This window comes from Acinonyx jubatus, chromosome D2, assembly GCF_027475565.1.
Source record: "Acinonyx jubatus isolate Ajub_Pintada_27869175 chromosome D2, VMU_Ajub_asm_v1.0, whole genome shotgun sequence".
NCBI lineage: Eukaryota > Metazoa > Chordata > Mammalia > Carnivora > Felidae > Acinonyx > Acinonyx jubatus.
In genome coordinates, this window is record NC_069393.1 from 44,771,637 (window position 1) to 44,791,252 (window position 19,616).

At 39.1% G+C, this 19,616-nt stretch overlaps 1 protein-coding gene across 17 annotated transcripts in view; it reads right to left on the reverse strand.

Annotated features, from left to right (window-relative positions):
• PTPN20 (protein tyrosine phosphatase non-receptor type 20) overlaps window positions 1-19,616 on the reverse strand; it is a 113,462-nt gene that overhangs the window by 80,186 nt on the left and 13,660 nt on the right. For 9 of the 17 annotated variants that reach the window (XR_008292066.1, XR_008292065.1, XM_053207134.1 and 6 more), the window contains exons 2-3: window positions 11,767-11,920; window positions 11,398-11,445 (exon numbers count right to left, since the gene is read on the reverse strand). Coding sequence is in view for 11 of the 17 variants with exons in the window: in XM_053207134.1 (XP_053063109.1) it covers window positions 11,398-11,445; window positions 11,767-11,800 (82 nt within the window). In the remaining 6 variants the exon portion in view is untranslated. Of the gene's footprint in view, window positions 1-11,397; window positions 11,446-11,766; window positions 11,921-12,480; window positions 12,523-16,242; window positions 16,404-19,321; window positions 19,447-19,616 lie in introns of those variants that run through there. The other 8 variants (XM_053207135.1, XM_053207129.1, XM_027062504.2 and 5 more) reach the window with 8 other exon arrangements.

Genomic DNA, 19,616 nt, shown 5'->3' on the forward strand with positions numbered 1-19,616 from the left:
ATTTCCCCAGAGATAAATCCTCTGATTTCCTGCCGATGGTGTATAAACCTGGCTACCAGCATTGTTAAGAGCTGAGTGGAGGAAAATGGACGGTTGATGGGAAGGAGGGAGGGAGAGGCTTAACCTTGTGCTAAGCACAAACTTTCTACTACCGCTCCATTTGCAGTCTAACAGCCCTCTCCCCTCCCAGTCCAGCCAACCTCCAAACCAAACAACTCCTCCACCTCCACCTCTACAGAGCAAGCCTCCTGTCCTTAGCCAAGGTAAGAAAAGAACAACTGTCTTGTGTCTAGAAAATTCTAATATTACAGGCTTTCAATAATTTTCCTGTTTCACTCAGTGCCTTCAATTCCTGACTACTTCTTAAGAAGTTCTAATGCAAAAATCTAGCTATTTCTTATTGGCAGCTTCTCCTACCTCATCCCTTTCTGGCAGTGGGTTTCTTCTCTTCTCTGCTAAAGTCATCACCCACCTGCTTTCCATCTTCCAAAATGGTTAGACTCTTTCACCTTCCAGTGTCTCCTCTCCTGTCAAGATGTCTGTATGGGTTTACATCTTTCCATTCCCTCACTACCTCTTTAGTAGGATTTCTAGAGGGAGCATACACTAAAGCCTGTACTTAGTCTGCCGTGTTTTAGTGCAAGGATTGCTCAGGTTCTTGTCTCCTAAATACATTTTAAACAGTTTACCTTGGTCATGTTCAGAGCTGAATTTTTAACATAACAAACAAAAAACTTTAATTTTATTCTTACTATATTTTACCTTGTTTAGTTCCTTTTCCAAATCCGCTGAGATTACTATAGCACTTTCCCCATATGACTATTACAAGATAAACATTTATATTACAATCTACCTGCATACAAATGTCCACAATATATTGTAATCTTCTTGGGAGAGACCATGCTTTCTCTACTTCCCTTCCCTTCCATGTCTGGCCAGGCCAAAACATGCACTAGAAAAATGTTTGTGGAACGATGAATTTTGTTGCCAACTGTCATTGTGTGGTCCATCTTATCACATGTTTCTCTAGCAATAAGAGTACTTTTACCAGGTCTGGACAAATGCAAGGTGTTGGGCAACATGGAAAGCTTTTCTGTTAGGGTGTGGACTTCTATCATGGGTTCTAGATTAGTAGATTAAAATGGTATTTTCCCAAAACCAGGAAAATCCCTTGGCCAGAAGAAGAGTGCAAATAAAAATCAAAGAAGGAAAGGAACAGGTCAAAACTGGAGAAGAGGCACTAGGCATCTGTGCAAGGAATGAAATATGAAATGGAAAGTCATACAAGGCACAAGGCCATAAATTAAAGAGGTCCATGAAAAATGAACACACATAAGAGACCCATTTTTATGTGTGCTCATGTGTTGTTTATGGGCAGACATGAAAGTTTAAAAGCACCAGGCTGGAGAGAACACCCTCTTGTCCCACCCTACTCATTCCTAGATTCCCTAGCCTTGGGATAAGGCAAGGTGTCCCTTTTTTGCTCAGTCTGAGATCCTGTCCCTAAAAAAGTCTGAGCCTCAAGCTCCTATGAATTACTCTGATGTCCAACCTTTTTCCTCGGCTCAGGCACTGGAGCAGGCCTTGAATAAGGCTATTTGTAGAGCATGTCCTGAAAGTCTGGGTGCATGGCATTATACACTGGCATATCGGAATGGTCAGGAAGTTAAAAACCAGGGAGAATGTGAATGAATTAATTAATGGTAGTAGAAAGATGGCAACCTTTATTACTTCAGTGATTTAGGAAAAATCCAGAATGTGGTTTCTTGAAGGGTCAGGTGGTAGAGATTTCACAGGAGTTGGGTAAGCCTGTGGGATTTTTCCAATGGCGAGCAAGGCTCGCCGAGGCCTAGTAGCAGCCGAGGCTGCTAGCAGCCGAGGCCTAGTAGCCTAGTAGCTAGGCTAGTAGCAGACCCTGGTGTGGTATCCTATAAGTCTTTCTTGTGGATGGAGACCCCTTGACCAATGGCCAGAGTCAGGATGATTCTAGAGAGAGGAGAAGGAAGAGGGAAGGACATAATTATTAGGAAAGATGTGTGGACTGATCTCATGACCTGCTGTACGTTAATTCAGCATTTATTTAGGAGCTATGCAGCCTGTCATTATACTCATATGAGGCACAGTACCAAACGTACTTCCCAGTGACTCCTCTAAATACCCCATCTGGCTTATTGATAAGGGGACATGAACTTAGAGAACCTTAAAAAGTACAAGGTACAAATGTTGCCCTTTCTCAGACACATGGGTGGGAAGGTGATAAAGAAGTATCTCAAGAAAAAGTGGGGTTGACTATAAAAACTAAAAGTGAACTAGCGCAAAGAACCTACTGGTCTAGTGTGGCCTGGACATTTACCATAATGAAAATGATGCTCTCTTCCAGGATCCTCAGGAACTAACAGAGAGTAGCATAAACTCTGGGCTAGGTAGCTAGCTCAGGGCCTACACAGTTCTGAATAATTCAGAATACTGGACCTGATGCATCAAAATCACCAGAAATTTCAGGTCATTGTGGTTAAGTTTTAAGGCGCCTAAAACATGAAGAAGGCTGATGATCTTCACATAGACTTTGCCAATGGGACATATAAATGGCTAGTAAACTAGTTAAACTAGTAAATGAATCTCCTGTGTGTTCTACCACTTTTGGAATCCTAAAAGGATGACTCCTGACTTCAGCAAACATTGCTAAGTTCAAGCACCTATTTCACTTTGCAAAGGGATTCCAGGGAAGCTTCAGGGCCATGAAATTCTCCAAACAAATAATTTCCTGGGGTTTGGAGGTTTGGGTCATCCTAATCTTAGGGTAGCCAGGAAGGAGAACAATTACACTATCAGGATGAAGAAAGCTTTGTCTTGATCCAAGGCTGCTCTAGATTACTCTAGATGGAGATTGGTTTAATCCCTCTTGTTCTTAGTGAAGCTCAGTTCTTAAAGATCATTTCATTCACTTAATGTGTCATAAGCTATCTGTTTAGTTCATCGAAATTTGGCATAAATCAAAACTGCTAATCTGTCATTTCTTTAAGGACAATATATTGCAGAAACCACAGATCAGGAGTACCTCTTTTGTTCTTTGATTTCTCCCACCACTAAGAGCAGCTCTGAAATCATGTTCAACTCAACATTTATTAAACATTATATATTTACAATATACAAAGCACTGAGCGTGCTTAAGCAAAGAGGAAAAAGACTCAACCTTTATCCTCAAGAAGTCTGTACTTCAATAAGGAAGTATAAAAGTAACTATAACATGAGACAATAAAACAAGCACTCAAATAAGAATATCAATAAAGGTTTAAGGGAGCCCAGAAAAGAGAATATAAATTCAGCTGGAATTCCATAAACACTATAAATGCTTTTAAAGGTGATTTGGGGACTGTGTATGTGACTACAGATTTTAATTCATTTAAAGTAATTCAGTTCTTAGGGTGGACGAGTTAAATTGACAGAGAAGTAGGGGGACCCTGGGCTTTCCACATCCATCAAACACAGCTGTGTTGAGGTCAGATCATGCGGAACACTTAGGAAATCGATCTGTGGCCTGGCAGAAGGATCTCCACAGTTGGAGGGAGACAGCATGGCAGGTGCAAGGCTTATTTTAACAAACAAATCAAAGCACACCTAGTTAAAGGTCCAAACACCACATGACAAGCAAGAAGGAGCTCTGATTGACCAGTGGGAAAGGGCAGCCAAAATGCAACAGCAGAATACACACAGCACATACCAGAAACACTTCCTGAAGCGTCAGGCTCTGGACAGTGTGAGACGCCTTTTAAATATAGCAGTACTCTCAGGTGCAAGAAATATAACAAGCTTTCAAAACACACACAAGACAGAAACATAGCCAAAATGACAAGATGGAAGAATTCCCCCCCAAAAGAAAGGTCAAGAAGAAATCACATCCAGAGACTTGCTCAAAACAGATATAATAAGTAAGGGGCCCCTGGGTGGCTCAGTTGGCTAAGCATCCGACTTCAGCTCAGGTCATGATCTCACGGTTTGTGGGTTCGAGCCCTGAATCAGGCTCTGTGCAGACAGCTCAGAGCCTGGAGCCTGCTCTGGATTCTGTGTCTCCCTCTCTCTCTCTCTCTGCCCCTCCCCTGCTCATTCTCATGCTCATTCTCTCTCTCTCTCTCTCTCTCTCTCTCTCTCTCTGAAAAATAAATAAACATTAAAAAAAGGTTTTTTTTTTCAAAAAAAAAAAACAGATATGGGGTACCTGGGTGGCTCAGTCAGTTAAACTTCCAATTTCTGCTCAGATCATGATCTCACGGTTCATGAGTTCGAGCCCCATGTCAGGCTCTGTGCTGACAGCTTGGAGCCTGGAGCCTGATTCAGATTCTGTATCTCCCTCTCTCTCTGCCCCTCCCCCACTCTCTCTCTCACTCACTCTCTCTGTCTCAAAAATAAATAAACATTAAGAAAATTTAAAAAAGATAGAAGCAAAATATCTGAAGATGAATTCAGAACAGTCATATGACTACCAGCTGGGCTTGAAAAAAGCATAGAAGACAACAGAGAAACCCTTGCTTCAGAGATCAAAGACATAAAAACTAGTCAGGCTCAAATAAAAAATGCGATAACAGATGCAAAATTGACTGGATACAGTCAAAATGAGGATTAAAGAAGCAGAGGAGAGAATAGGTGATATAGAAGATAAAACTATGGAAAACAATGAGGCTGAAAAGAAGAGGGAAAAAAAACTATTAGATCACAAGAGGAGACTTAGGGAATTTAGTGATTCCATAAAATGGAACAACATCTGTATCATAGGATTCCCAGAAGAAGAGTGGGGAAAAGGAGCATAAGGTTTATTGGAACAAATTTTAGCTGAAAGGAAATCTGGGGAAGGAAACAAGTATTCAAGTCCAAGAGGCACAGAGAGCTCCTTTCAAAAGCAACAGAAACAGGTCAACACCATGACATATCATAGTGAAACTTGCAAAATACAAATATAAAGAGAATTCTGAAAGCATCTAGGGGCAAAAGGTCCTTAACCTACAAGAGTAGGCACACAAAGTAAGCAGCAGACCTGCCCACTGAAACTTGGCAGGCCAGAAGGGAGTGGAAGGAAATATTCAACGTGTTGAATGGGAAAATTATGCAGCCAAGAATTCTTTATCCAGAAAGGCTGTCATTCAGAAGAGAAGAAGAGATTGAGTTTCCCAACAAACAAAAACTAAAGGAGTTCATGAACACTAATCCAGCCATGCAAGAAATTTTAAGGCAGACCCTTTCGGTGGAGAAAAAAAAAGACTAAAGCAACAAAGACTAGAAAGGACCAGAGAACATCACTAGAAACATCATCTCTACAGGTAACAAATGGCACTAAATTTATCTTTCAATAATCATTCTGAATGTAAACAGACTAAATGCTTCAATCAAAAAACACAGGGTATCAGAATGGATAAAAAAAAAAAACAAGATTCATCTATATGCTGCCTACAGAAGACTCCCTGTAGACCTAAAGACACCTGCAGATGGAAAGTGAGGAGATGGACAACCATTTATCATGCTAATGGATGTCAAAAGAAAGCCAGAGGAGCCACACTTGTATCAAACAAACTAGATTTTAAAACAAAGACTGTAACAAGAAATGAAGAAGGGCATTATATCATAATTAAGGAATCCATTCATCAAGAAGAGCTAACAATTGTAAATATTTATGCCCCTGACTTGGAGGTACCCAAATATATAAATCAATTAATAACAAACATAAAGAAACTCATTGATAATAATACAATAATAGTAGGGGACTTTAACACCCCACTTACAACAATGAGCAGACCACGTAAGCCGAAAATCAACAAGGAAGTAATGGCTTTGAATGACACACTGGACCAGATAGACTTAATAGATATATATATTCAGAACATTTCATCCTAAAGTAGCAGAATACATATTCTTCTCATGTACATGGAACATTCTCCAGAACAGATCACATACGTGGTCACAAATCAGTCGTCAACAGTCGTCAACATCAATCATACCATGCATATTTTCATATCACAACACTATGAAAGTTGAAGCCAACCACAAGAAAAAATTTGGAAAGCCCTCAAATACATGAGAGTTAAAGAAGATCCTACTAACAAATGAATGGGTTAACCAGGAAATTAAAGAAAAAAAATTCATGGAAGCAAATGAAAATGAAAACACAGCAGTCCAAACCCTTTGGGATGGAGCAAAGGCAGTCCTAAAAAGAAAGGATACTACAATTTGGACTTCTCTCAAGAAGCAAGAAAGATCCCAAACACACTACCTACCTTACACCTAAAGAAGCTCGGAAAAAAACAGCAAATAAAGCTGAAAGCCAGCAGAAGAAGAGAAATAATAAAGATTAGAGCAGAAATAGATAATGTAGAAACAAAAAAAGCAGTAGAACAGATCAACAAAACTAAGAGCTGGGTCTCTGAAAGAATAAACAAAATTGATAAACCCCTAACCAGACTCATCAAAAAGAAAACAGAAAGGACCCAAATAGATAAAAATCACATTTTTTATCACAGCTGACACCACAGAAATACAAACAATAATAAGGGAATACTACTAAAATTATATTCCAACAAACTGGACAATCTGGACGAAATGGACAAATTCCTAGAAACTCACACACTACCAAAACTAAAAAAGGAAAAAATAGAAAATTTGAACAGATCAATAACCAGCAAAGAACTTGAATCAGTAATTAAAAATCTCCCAACAAGGGGCACCTGGGTAGTTGAGTTGGTTAAATGTCCGACTCTTGGTTTCGGCTCAGTTCGTGATTTTACGGTTCATGGGTTCAGGCCCCATGCTGGGCTCTGTGCTGACAGCGTGGAGCCTACTTAGGATTCTTTCAGGATTCTCTCTCTCCCTCTCTCTCTGCCCTACTCACACTCTCTTTCTCAAAATAAATAAACTTAAAAAAAAAATCTCCCAGCAAACAAGAGTCCTGGACCAGATGGTTTCCCAGAAGAATTCTACCAGACATTTAAAGAAGAGTTAATACCTATTCTTCTCAAACTGTCCCAAAAGAATAGAAATGGAACAAAAGCTTCCAAACTCCTCCTACGAAGCCAGCATTACTTTGATTCCAAAACCAGACAAAGACCCCACTAAAAAGGAGAATTAAAGGCTAGTATCCCTGATGAACCTGGATGCAAAAATTCTCAACATGATACTAGCAAATTGATTTCAATAGTACATTAAAAGAATTATTTGCCGTGGTCAAGTGGGGTTTATTCCTGGGCTGCAGGGTTGGTTCAATATTTGTAAATCAATCAATGTGATACACTACATTAACAAAAGAAAGGATGAGAACCATATGATCCTGTCAATTGACGCAGAAAAAGCATTTGACAAAATACAGCATCCATTCTTGATAAAAACCCTCAACAAAGTAGGGATAGATGGAACATGCCTCAACATCATAAAGGCCGTATATAAAAGACCCACAACTAATACCAATACTGGAAGTCTTGGCCTCAGTAGTCAGACAACAAAAAGAAATAAAGGGCATACAAATTGGCAAGGAAGAAGTCAAACTTTCAGTATTTGCAGATAACATGATACTCTATGTAGAAAACTCAAAAGAATCCACAGAAAAATTGCCAGAACTGATACATGAATTCAGCAAGGTCGTAGGATATAAAATCAACATGCAGAAATCTGTTGCATTTCTATACACCAATAACAAAGCAGCAGAAAAAGAAATCAAGGAATCAGTCCCATTTACAACTGCACCAAAAACAATAAGATACTTACGAATAAACCTAACTAACAAGGTAAAAGACCTGTACTCTGAAAACAATAGAACATTTATGAAAGAATTGAAGAGGACATACAGAAATGGAAAAGCATTCCATGCTCACGGATTAGAAGAACAAACATTGTTAAAATGTCTCTACTACCCAAAGCAATCTACATATTTAATGAAATACCTATCAAAATACCACCAGCATTCTTCATAAGAGCTAGATAAAATAATTCTAAAATTAGTATGGAACCACAAAAGACCCCTAATAGCCAAGGCAATCCTGAAAAAGAAAAGCAAAGCTGGAGGCCTCATGATTTCACACTTCAAGCTGTATTACAAGCTGTAGTCATCAAAAACAGACACATAGATCAATGGAACAGAATAGGAAACCCAAAAATGGACCCACAACTATATGGCCAACTAATCTTCAACAAAGCAGGAAAGAATATCCAATGGAAGACTGTCTCTTCAACAAATGGTGTTGGGAAAACTGGGCAGCAACATGCAGAAAAATGAAAAACAGGCCACTTATTTACACCATATACAAAAATAAATTCAAATTGGATGGAAGACCTAACCATGAGACAGGAAACCATCAAAATCTGAGAGGAGAACACAGGCAGCAACCTCTTTGACTTTGCCATAGCAACTTTCTACTAGACATGTCTCTAGAGGCAAGAGGGAAAAAGCAAAAACGAAATACTGTGACTTCATCAAGATAAAAAGCTTCTGCACAGTGAAGGAAACAGTCAATAAAACTAAAAGGCAGCCTCTGGAATGGGAGAAGATATTTGCAAACAACATATCTAATAAAGGGTTAATATCCAATCTATAAAGAACTTACCAAACTCAAAACCCAAAAAACAAACAACCCAGTTAAGAAATGAAGACATGAACAGACACTCTTCCAAAAAAGACATCCAGATGGCTAACAGACACATGAAACGATGTTCAACATCAACATTGTTGATGTTCAACATCGTTATTAGGGAAACACAAATCAAAACTGCAATGAGATACCACCTCACACCCGTCAGAATGGCTAAAATTGACAACCCAAGAAACAACAGGTATTGTCAAGGATGCGGAGAAAGGGGAACCCTCTTGCACTGCTGGTAGGAATGCAAACCGGTGCAGCCACTCTGGCAAAGAGTATGGAGTTTCTTAAAAAGACTAAAAATAGAACTACCCTACAATCCAGCAATTGCACTATTAGGTATTTACCCAAAGGATACAAAATACATATTCAAAGGGGTAGGTGCATCCCAACGTTTACAGCAGCATTATCAACAACAGCCAAACTATGGAGAGGGCCCAAGTGTCCATCGACTGATGAACGGATAAAGAAGATGTGGTATATACAAACAATGGAATATTACCCAGCCATCAGAAAGAATGAAATCTTGCCATTTGCAAGGACATGGATGGAGCTAGAATATATTATGCTAAGCAAAATAAGTCAATTAGAGAAAGTCATTATATGAGTTCACTCATGTGGGGAATTTAAGAAACAAATTAGATGAATATACATATGGGAAGAGGGAGGGGAGAGAAGAGAGGAAAACAAACCACCACAAGAGACTCTTAATGATAGAAAATAAACTGAGAGTTGACGGAGGGAGGTGAGTGGGAGATGGGCTACATGAGTGATGGGTATTAAGGAGGGCACTTGTTGTGAGGAGCACTAGGTGTTCTATGTAAGTGACGAATCACTGAATTCTACTTTGAAACCAATATTGCACTGTATATTAACTAACTAAAATGTAAATAAAGAAATAAATTTTTAAAAATAAAGTAACTTGGCTCTTGCTCTCTTTTACTGTGGACTTTATTTTTTTAATTTTTTTAAGTTTATTCATTTACTTTGAGAGAGAGATAGAAAAAGAGAGACAGCAGGAGAGGCAGAGAGAGAGAGGCAGAGAGAGAACCCCAAGCAGGCTCTGCACAGGGCTCAAATTCAGAAACCATGAGATCATGACCTGAGCCAAAACCAATAGTCAGATGCTCAGCTGACTGAGTCATCCAGGCGCCACTTACTGTGGACTTTCAATCCATCTACATGTTTAACTTTTCAATTTTGCAAGCACACTCTTTCCTCGAGAAAAGAATATTGCATTCACTAGGTGGCAATAAAGAACAAAGCTGTAAGTTACCATATATATTTAGAATCTAAAAAGTTCTGCCAATAAAATATGACAATTGCTACTTTCATTGTAATTTCTTTCAGGAAAACCCACCCAGTTTGGTCACGTGCATAGTAATTACAAAGGTCTTGAGTAAATGGGTGCCTCAGCTATCTTTTTGTGTGCTGTTTTTGTCCTTTTCAAAAAACCTAAAATAAAGGAATGGAGTGTTTAGAACATAAAATAGGAAAGAAACTGATTCAAAATTGTATTTTAAAAGACCTCAGTAAAATGTATATGTTGATCATATTCTTATGTTTTTTTTTATTTTTTTTTAAACATTTATTCACCTTTGAGAGACAGAGAGTAATTGGGGGGGGGGGGTGACAGAAAGAGAGGGAGACACAGAATCAGAAGCAGGCTCCAGGCTCCAAGCTGTCAGCACAGAGCCCAAGGCGGGGCTTGAACCCAAGAATCGTGAGACCATGACCTGAACGAAGTCAGACACTCAATCGACGGAGCCACCCAGGCGCCCCAAATTTGATCATATTCTTTAGTAGAAGGTCAGAAGATAATTGATAGAACTGTTGGTGAATGCATAGCTATCTCAAAAAGGAAAACGCAGAACACACATTAAAAAAAAAAAAATCAAGTTACACAAAATGAAATAGATAATCCTGAACAGTAATCATAGAAATGGAAGAGAAAAGGAAACTCAAGATATCATTTCATAAATTAACTTTCTTCTTGCTGTGATAACACCAAATATGGTGAGGTTACAGTAGAACTGGTATAATCCTGGTAATATGATTAAATTTTTCTGGAAAATAATTTGGCAATAGATAGTAAAAGCAGTACAAAATTCTTGGGGTGCCTGGGTGGCTCAGTCAGTTGAGCATCTGACTTGATTTTGGCTCATGTCATGATCTCACAGCTTGGGATTCTCTCTCACCCTTGCTCTCTGCCCCTCCCCAACTTGTGCTGTCTCTCTCAAAATAAATAAATAAACTTAAAAAAAAAAAAAGGCAATACAAAATTTCAGACCTGTTAGCTCAAGGAGCCCAATCCTGGGAATTTATCCTAAAGGAGGAATTCAACCAAAGAATAAACCTGTAAATGTTAACATGTTGTCAATAGGAATGTCTATGATGGACAGAAGGAAACTGGAAACAACATATATGCTTGGATAAGTAATACCACAATGAGAAAAAAAGCTGTCTCCACGTCTTTCAGAATGTAGACAGGACCAGAAGGACTTCTGGAGTCAGAGGTGAAACAGCAGAGAAGCAGCCCAGCAAGGACAGCCCTATGTAGAGCTCTGGCTCAGACCTCTAGGCCAGGGAGTAACACTGATGACAAGGAGAGCAGTCTAGGAGAGGGACCAGCAGCTGAGCCCAACATGGAAAGAATGAGGACAGGTATAAAAGAAATGTTGAAAAATGATGGCAAGCTGCTAATGTTTGAGACAAGACAATGACAATATGGATCACCTGGGACACAGTGGCATCTCATCTAAACACCGTGTTAGTTATTACATACCAAAAGCCTTCCTTGTGTTTCTGTGCTTGTTTGTACTTTCCAAATTCTCTGCAATAAATACATATTACATTTATTATTATATATAATTATATATTACATGTTATATAGGTAACATATTATTTACATAATTGGAAAAATGTTCTATGGAAAGAGTATAATAAAACACTAGAATCTATTCCTTGCTACTCAAAGTGTGACAGCTTGTTAGACATACAGAATCTTGGACTCCTGCACAGACCCAGTGAGTCAGAATCTGCAGGTTAACAACAAATTCACAGGTGGTTCCCACATGTATTTATAGTCTGAGAAGCACTGCTCTGGTTCCTTCTGCTCCACATCCCCCAAAGTGTGTGAGGCATGAGAACCTACCAGACTCTGCTGTGGCCTTCCTAGGTGCAGACATGTTGTCCCCACGCCCGGATTAGATGGGTAAAAGGCTTCTGCAGGTACTGAGCCTTGTGCCTTGAGAGTCAGGCAGAAGTTCTGATTAGTATCCTGGGGCCAGCACACAATTGTCGTTCACCTGGTCAAACACAATGCAAAGAAATTTCTATTAGATTATTACTGATATTTACCCAGTCACTGTCACTGGATGACTTAATTCTTTGAATGCCACACTTAGGCTAAAGTAGGTGTTGGGGATTCAATATTGAATGGATAAGAACTGACTACAGAGCCCGTCTTCAAATAGTTCATGTTCAATCTATAAAAAATCCTCAGATAGAATAAGCATGTTTTCTTTTCTCATCTTTGTCTGTAAATAATAGGCCTGTAAAATCATGGCACATTACTCCTTCTGGTTAAAAACTAGAGTACTTTTTGTTTGGCAACTTCTCCATTAACTACCTGCAAATGATATGGGATTGCTGTAATCTGAATCTAAAAGTTAATGTTTTGAAACATATTTTATTTTTTTTAATTTCTTTAAATGTTTACTTCTGAGAGAGAGAAACAGAGACAGAGCATGAGCAGAGGGAGGGGCAGAGAGAAAGGGAGACACAGAATCCTAAGCAGGCTCCAGGCTCTGAGCGTCAGCACAGAGCCTGACATGAGGCTTGAACCCACAAACCATGAGATCATGACCTGAGCCGAAGTCAGACGCTTAACCGACTGAGCCATCCAGGTGCCCCTGAAACATACAAATTTTAGAATTTTGAGATATAGGATGTTAAAAAAGATTATTTAAAACATGGATATAAGGCAAAAAGGTAGGTGGCATGTCCTTTTAATGTTGATGTTGATATTTAACAGGCCCTTCCAAGGATTATCAATTATGTAGAGAATTGTTAACTACGACTCATTGTTTAAATCCTAGACTTAATAAAATTACATGTTAACCTATAGATTTTTCTTCTAGTAGGAAAGAGAACATCAGAGATTATCATCTATTGCCCTGTCAGACCTTAAACCAGGCTTTCTAAATCTAACCTAGAGTTCTTATTCTAACATTCATTCCAATTGCCTATAAAAATCTGGATCATCAAATCTTCTCTGAACTACTTTCACCAACTTCCTGGTTTCTTCATTAATCAATAAATTGAATACAATCTCTATCATGGTTTCACTTCATATTTTAATGCGTCACACTTTTAATTTTATTTTTAAATGCTACTTTGACGAAAGGAAAAAAAATCTCTTCTTTTTAAAAGGACAGCGGTGGCCTCATGACTGGTACTGTGGTAATGGACTTCAGTGGTGAGCCTTCCTTGGAAGCAGACCTGAGAAGTTAAAGACCTCACTGGTAACTAAGAACCACTGAGAATAATGCCCAAGTTTCTGCCTTCCAAATACATGACTGAAAATATGTAAAATGATAAAATCTTAACTAAAGACAAAAAAATGAATATTTTTTAGAAATTTTGCCAGACAATTTTAAGATGCTCTTTGGTAACGGGAGATACTCTTAATTAAATATCAGGGTTTAAATATGCTATATACTGGGGGCGCCTGGGTGGCTCAGTTGGTTAAGCGTCCAACTTCAGCTCAGGTCATGATCTCATGGTTTGTGGGTTCAAGCCTCATGTCAGGCTCTGTGCTGACAGCTCAGAGCCTGGAGCCTGCTTCTGATTCTGTGTCTCCCTCTCTCTCTGTCCCTCCCCTGCTCTGTCTCTCTCTGTCTTTCAAAACTAAATAAATGTAAATAAATAAATTAAATAATTTAAATATGCTATAAGCTGCATTCCACCAAATCAAACATATAAATGGTCCTGCACTCCAACAGCTCATCATCTTTATGTGAATACACACCCCCACACACACACACACAAGATCTCTCTAGCACACAGGTAAGTAGACTGAAATTCATATTAATCCATACCAACAGTCACCAGTATCAAATCTTTCATATAAGCCAGTACTTCTCTCAGAGCAAACAACTCTGATCAGAAACACATACCCATTTCTAGCATTTATTAGTGCGATGAGTTTGAGACAGCCTATAGAAATATAAAAATCAAACTGGATGAATTTCCCTTCTCTTACACTTGATCTAGTATATCGCAGGACAAATAGATAAAAGAATATCTTAATTAAGCTGATTAACATTTAATTCAGTTTGTGAGTTGCAGCTACTATAGTAAATCAGCAACAGCATAAGATTATAAAATTCAACAAGTGTGTATTAAAGCCTAGAGGGTCTATAAAGTCTACAAAAGTAAATTACATAATAAAAAAACAGAATCTTGGGGCGCCTGGGTGGCGCAGTCGGTTAAGCGTCCGACTTCAGCCAGGTCACGATCTCGCGGTTCCTGAGTTCGAGCCCCGCGTCAGGCTCTGGGCTGATGGCTCGGAGCCTGGAGCCTGTTTCCGATTCTGTGTCTCCCTCTCTCTCTGCCCCTCCCCCGTTCATGCTCTGTCTCTCTCTGTCCCAAAAATAAATTAAAAAAAAAATTGGAAAAAAAAAAAAACCCAGAATCTTCACTTATTATAATGCCAAAGAAAACTTCTAAGGGAATATAGTGAAAGCTGCTACCATATTACCCACCTCCTCCAATGCTTGACTGAGTAAGCCCCCATCAGGGCTTCCCCCCCATAATTTCTGTTTTTTATAATACTTTCTGGACTCATCTCCCCAAGTTGAACCATAAACACCTTGAAGGCAGGAATTTTAACTTGTTGTATCTTCAGTGACTAACACATTCTACACACTCAAGAAATGTTTGATGGGTTCACTAATTATTTAATTCCATGAAAAATGTGTATGCATCTGCATAGCACGCCAAGAACTCTGGGAAGTCCCAGAGGTCAGATCCCTAAATGAAAAGTTTCTCTCCCAACTCCTGAAGAAGTTTTCTACACTATAGAAAATCAAGGAATCAACCCTGAGAAGGGGGGAAAACATTAAAAAATTATTACTTGCTTTGGGATACAGCACTGAGGACAGACAAATAAAGTTCCAATATGGCACAAAGTGGTCCCATGTGACCACAAGAGGAAGAAAACACGTGTTTGGTTTCCCAAGAAACAAATGCAGGACATTTTTCTTTGAGAGGTAGAGTGACACAGAAGAACCAATGAATACTGTACATATTCTCCAATGCTTAGTTAAGGTGCAATTGTCAGTCTGTCTCACATGCTCTCAAAACTAAAGCAGATGCCAGCAAAGGCCATTCCTGCATATCAGACTTTATGTTGGAAGCAAAATGCCAAAATATAGTTTGAAATGACATGCTCAGCACCTTGTCCTGACAATTCTAACCTCTAGGGCTGAGTACTTCCAATTCTTTTGAAAATTCTTCTCTGAGACCTGTGTTGGCCTAGAAAGAAGAGAATGAAAGAAATCCAAATGCCCAGTACTGAGTAACTACTGCCCTACCTGAAGTCTACCTCAGGTGTAGGAGCTCTTTCCTGTGAACTCTGTATTTCCGGTGACTAAATTCTCAGGGCAAGCCTCTTGGACTAGTATTATGTAGCATGTTTTACGCCACTTAAGAATTGCTTTTAGTTTTGTTGTGTTTTAAAGGAATAGTGTTACTGCTTTTTCCAATTATAAAGATAACCAGTATTCATGTAGAAAGTGAAGTTCCCATCAGGAAATTTCACTTTTGATCCGTGGCTTCCTAGTCACTCTGAAGTATGTGTGTGTGAGGGTTGGGGGGTACAAAGCAGGGAGGGATGAGGTGCTGAAGTGCACGAGAGCCGCTGGCAGTTCTGGCTGGCACAATCAGGCAAGAAAAAGAAATAAAGGTATTCGAATTGGGAAGGACAAAATAAAACTGTCTTTATTCACATGATTAAGATTTGTGTACATAATTATACCTCAATAAGGCTGATTTTTAAAAAGCCATAAAAAAAGGGGCGCCTGGGTGGCTCAGTCGGTTAAGCGGCCGGCTTCGGCTCGGGTTATGATCTCACGGTCCGTGAGTTCGAGCCCCGCGTCGGTCTCTGTGCTGACAGCTCAGAGCCTGGAGCCTGTTTCAGATTCTGTGTCTCCCTCTCTCTGACCCTCCCCTGTTCATGCTCTGTCTCTCCCTGTCTCAAAAATAAATAAAACGTTAAAAAAAAGCCATAAAAAGATAATCTACTTCAGTAAGAGTAAAATAAAACACAGAAGGTGATTGTGCTAAAATGACTTTAAAAATCAAGTTATTAATGGAAGTTTAAACATTAAAGAGCTGTTATCCACCATCATGGAAATGAGAGAACTGTTACCCCTTCGCGGGTCCTTACCATCTTGTTTGTATTATAAAGCACTGGAAGTCTGTGTCAACAATGCTCAGTCACTTGCAACCCAGGGACTGACATAGTTACCATGAGCCACACTCTGAGCAAATACTTTTTCAATTATTAGAATGGCATTAGTAAAAATAACTACTTACTAACAACATTTGAAAATGACTTCATTACCTAGATGCTTCTGCTATTTAGGTGCCAAGATAAACAATCTTCTACTGCTTGTTTCATTCACGACATAACTTGCTTTGGCATCTTCCCTCGAACCTCCTGAACATCATATCCATCTGTCTGTTGTTCTTCTTTTTTATCTTCCCTCTTACCTTCCTCTCGCTCTTTAGGAAATAAAGTTTGCCAGTAACTACGTGAGAGTGCCTGCCTGTTTTAAAATATGTAGCTCCTGTACCTTTAATCAATAGACCTTGGCTTGTATATCCCAAGGAACTATTTATTTATAGGGTACAGCTGAGCCTTTCCATAACTAAGATTATGTCAGTCACAAACATATACACATGACATATGTGTGCAGACAAGAGTTGACATAGCAGGCCTTAGGCTGCCACACTTAGAAAAACCTACTTGCAAGGGTGGCCCTTGGCTGTCATCCGGGAACTTTCCTGGCAAAGTCATTTCCAGGAATTGCCCTAAATGAGAAGTCATTTCCCTAAATGAGAAGAGTGACTCACTGTGCCTACACTGTATAAATGATGTGGTATATGCTGAACATCTGTTTTCCTTCTGGACATCTGGAATTTCAGTGACCACCATCAGTCACACAAATACTGTGTGTCTTCATGACTGACCCCCAAGAAAGACCCTCAATGCCTAACCTCAGGTGAGCTTCCTAGGTAGACGTACTTCACAGGAGCTGTCACAATTTGTTGCTGAGGGAATTAAATACATTCTGTGTGACCCCACTAAGAGTGGACTCTGGAAAGCTTGCACATGGTTTCCTCCTGCAAAGGACTGAATGTTTGCGTCCCTCCAAAATGCATATGTTGAAACCCTAATCCCAATGTAATGGTATTTGGAGGTGGGGTCTTTGGGAGGTAGGTCGTGAGAGTGAGACCTCATGAATGGGATTAGGGCCCTTATAGGAAGCAGAGAGCTCTCTTTCCACCAGTGAGGACACAACAAGAAGATGGAAGTCTGCAACCCGGAATAAAGTCCTCATCAAAACCTGACCATTCTGGCACCCTGATCTTGGACTTTTAGTGTCCAAAACTGTGAGAAAGAAATGTTTGTTGTTTAAGCTACTCAGTTTATGGTATTTTGTTGAAGCAGCCTGAACTCGGACAAAAATTGGTTCTGAGAAGTGCCAATTTCTCAGGGGTGCTGCTGTAATGCAGGAGTGCTTTAGAACCGGGTAATGGGTAGAGGCTGGAAGAGTTTCAAGGTGCATGCTAGAAAGAGCCTAGACTGCCATGAAAGGACTTCTAAAGGCAATTCTTGTGAGAGCTCAGGAAGCAAAGAAGAGTGCTACGGACAAAGTTTCCATTTTCTTAGAGAATACATAAGTAACCACGAATAGGATTTTGGTAGAAATATGGATGGTAAAGGTGATTCTGATGAGGTCTCAAACTAAAATGAGGCACATGTCACTGCACAATGTTAAAGGGTCGAGGGGAAAAGGTGGACAGCATATATGAACAGGTAGAGAATTTAAGTAGAGTGACAGAAACTACTTTAAAAAATCAAATGGAAATGCTAGAAATAGAAAACAGTATCAGAGATAAAGGATTTCTTAGATGGATCTATTAGAAGACTGAACACAGCTGAAGAGAAGAATCGTAAGCTTGAAGACAGGTAAATAAAGATGATCCAAAATGAAATAAGCAGATGAGTGAAAATCAGAAGATTGTTCAAAAGTAGTGGATCATTATCGAATGGCCTAATTTCTGTATAAGTGGAGTCACCAAAAGAGAGAATACCTGAGAAATGTCCATAATTAATATATGGTAAGAAATCACAAATCAAAGATGTGTTCAGAATCTCAATTGGGGGGAGGGGGGAGTGTATGGATTACACACATCATAGTCCACATGCTGACAAACAAAGATATTGTGGGAATCTGGGAGGGACCTATGAAAAAACTGACAGAATTCAGGGTCAGCATACTTGCACTAAAAGATGTTAAAAGAAGTTCTTCAAGAAGAAAAGTAGGCCACAGATGGAAATTTGAAGTTACATACCAAACATGTGGAAAATACCAAAAACGGTAAGAATGCCAAAGAATGGTAAAAATATAAAGGATTTTTTAATCTCTTTAAAAGATAATTGCGACTTCGGGTTTAGCTTTAATGGGCAAAGAGCTAGGAAGTCATCACTCTCATCTTCACAAGAAAAAAAGATGAAGAAAGTAAAAATCAATGACTTTTCTTAGATCCACCAGCGGACTGAGGTGGCAGAGAAAATTGCCACTCCAAATCTGGAGAGACAGGCAGATACAGACAAGTGCTGCTGAGATCAGCTTACCTACAACAGAGGCATCAGAGCCGGTAGGGAGTAGGGAGAATTAAGCTCACTGCTTTTACAAAGTGCTGTAGGCTGAGCGTGGACTACTTTGAAAGTGAAAAACCCCTGAGGTGAAGGAGGTCAGAAGGTACAGACTTCCAGTTATAAAGTAAACAAGCCCTGGAGATGTCACATACAGCAGGTGACTAGAGTCAATAAAACTGTAGTGTATATTTGAAAGTTGCTCAGAGAATAGGTCTTGAAAGTTCTTACCACGAGAAAAGAATAACAATTGTGTGGTGACGGATGTTATTTAGTCTTATTGTGCTGATCTCCCAATATATACAAATATCGAATCATTATGTGGTTCACCTGAAATTAATATAACATTCCATGCCAATTCTATCAATTCTTTTAAAAATGGGAAAAAGACAATTTGCCTAAAGGAGGGAAAGAAATTGACAATACGCCTTGAAAATAACCCAACGTGATTAAATAACAGGAAAATGCAAAATAAAACTGCAGTAAGATACCACTACTCCCCCAACTAGAAATCCCAAAATTACAAAGGCTAAAAATTGGAAGTGTTGACAATGATTTGGAAAAATTACAAGTGTTGGCAATGATCTGGACAAATTATGTATTCTCACGTATAGTGGGAGAGTGTAAAATGACACAAATGCTTATAAGTAAAGTGTGGCAGTTTCTTTTTACATTACATATGTACTTACCACAGAAGCAGCATGCTCACTCTTAGATATTTACTAAGAAAAATTTATTAAGCAAAATGAAAACTTACACGCACATAAAGACTTGTTCATCAATGTTCATAGCAGTGCTTTTCATAATAATTCCAACCTTAAAACAGTCCAAATGCCCCTCATTGGATGATGTATAATCATAGAATGGAATGAAATACTGTTCCAAAATAAAAAGGGGTGAAGTGAAAAAAACAAACAACTGAGGGTCCAGACTTGGAAAAGCCTCAATACTTATATGAATTTTAGCTCCAAGAACTCCACTGGGTTCCCATGAGAAAAAATATTTTAAAACATACCCTTGTGTTTTAGATGGGGGAGGGGAGAACAGCGTAA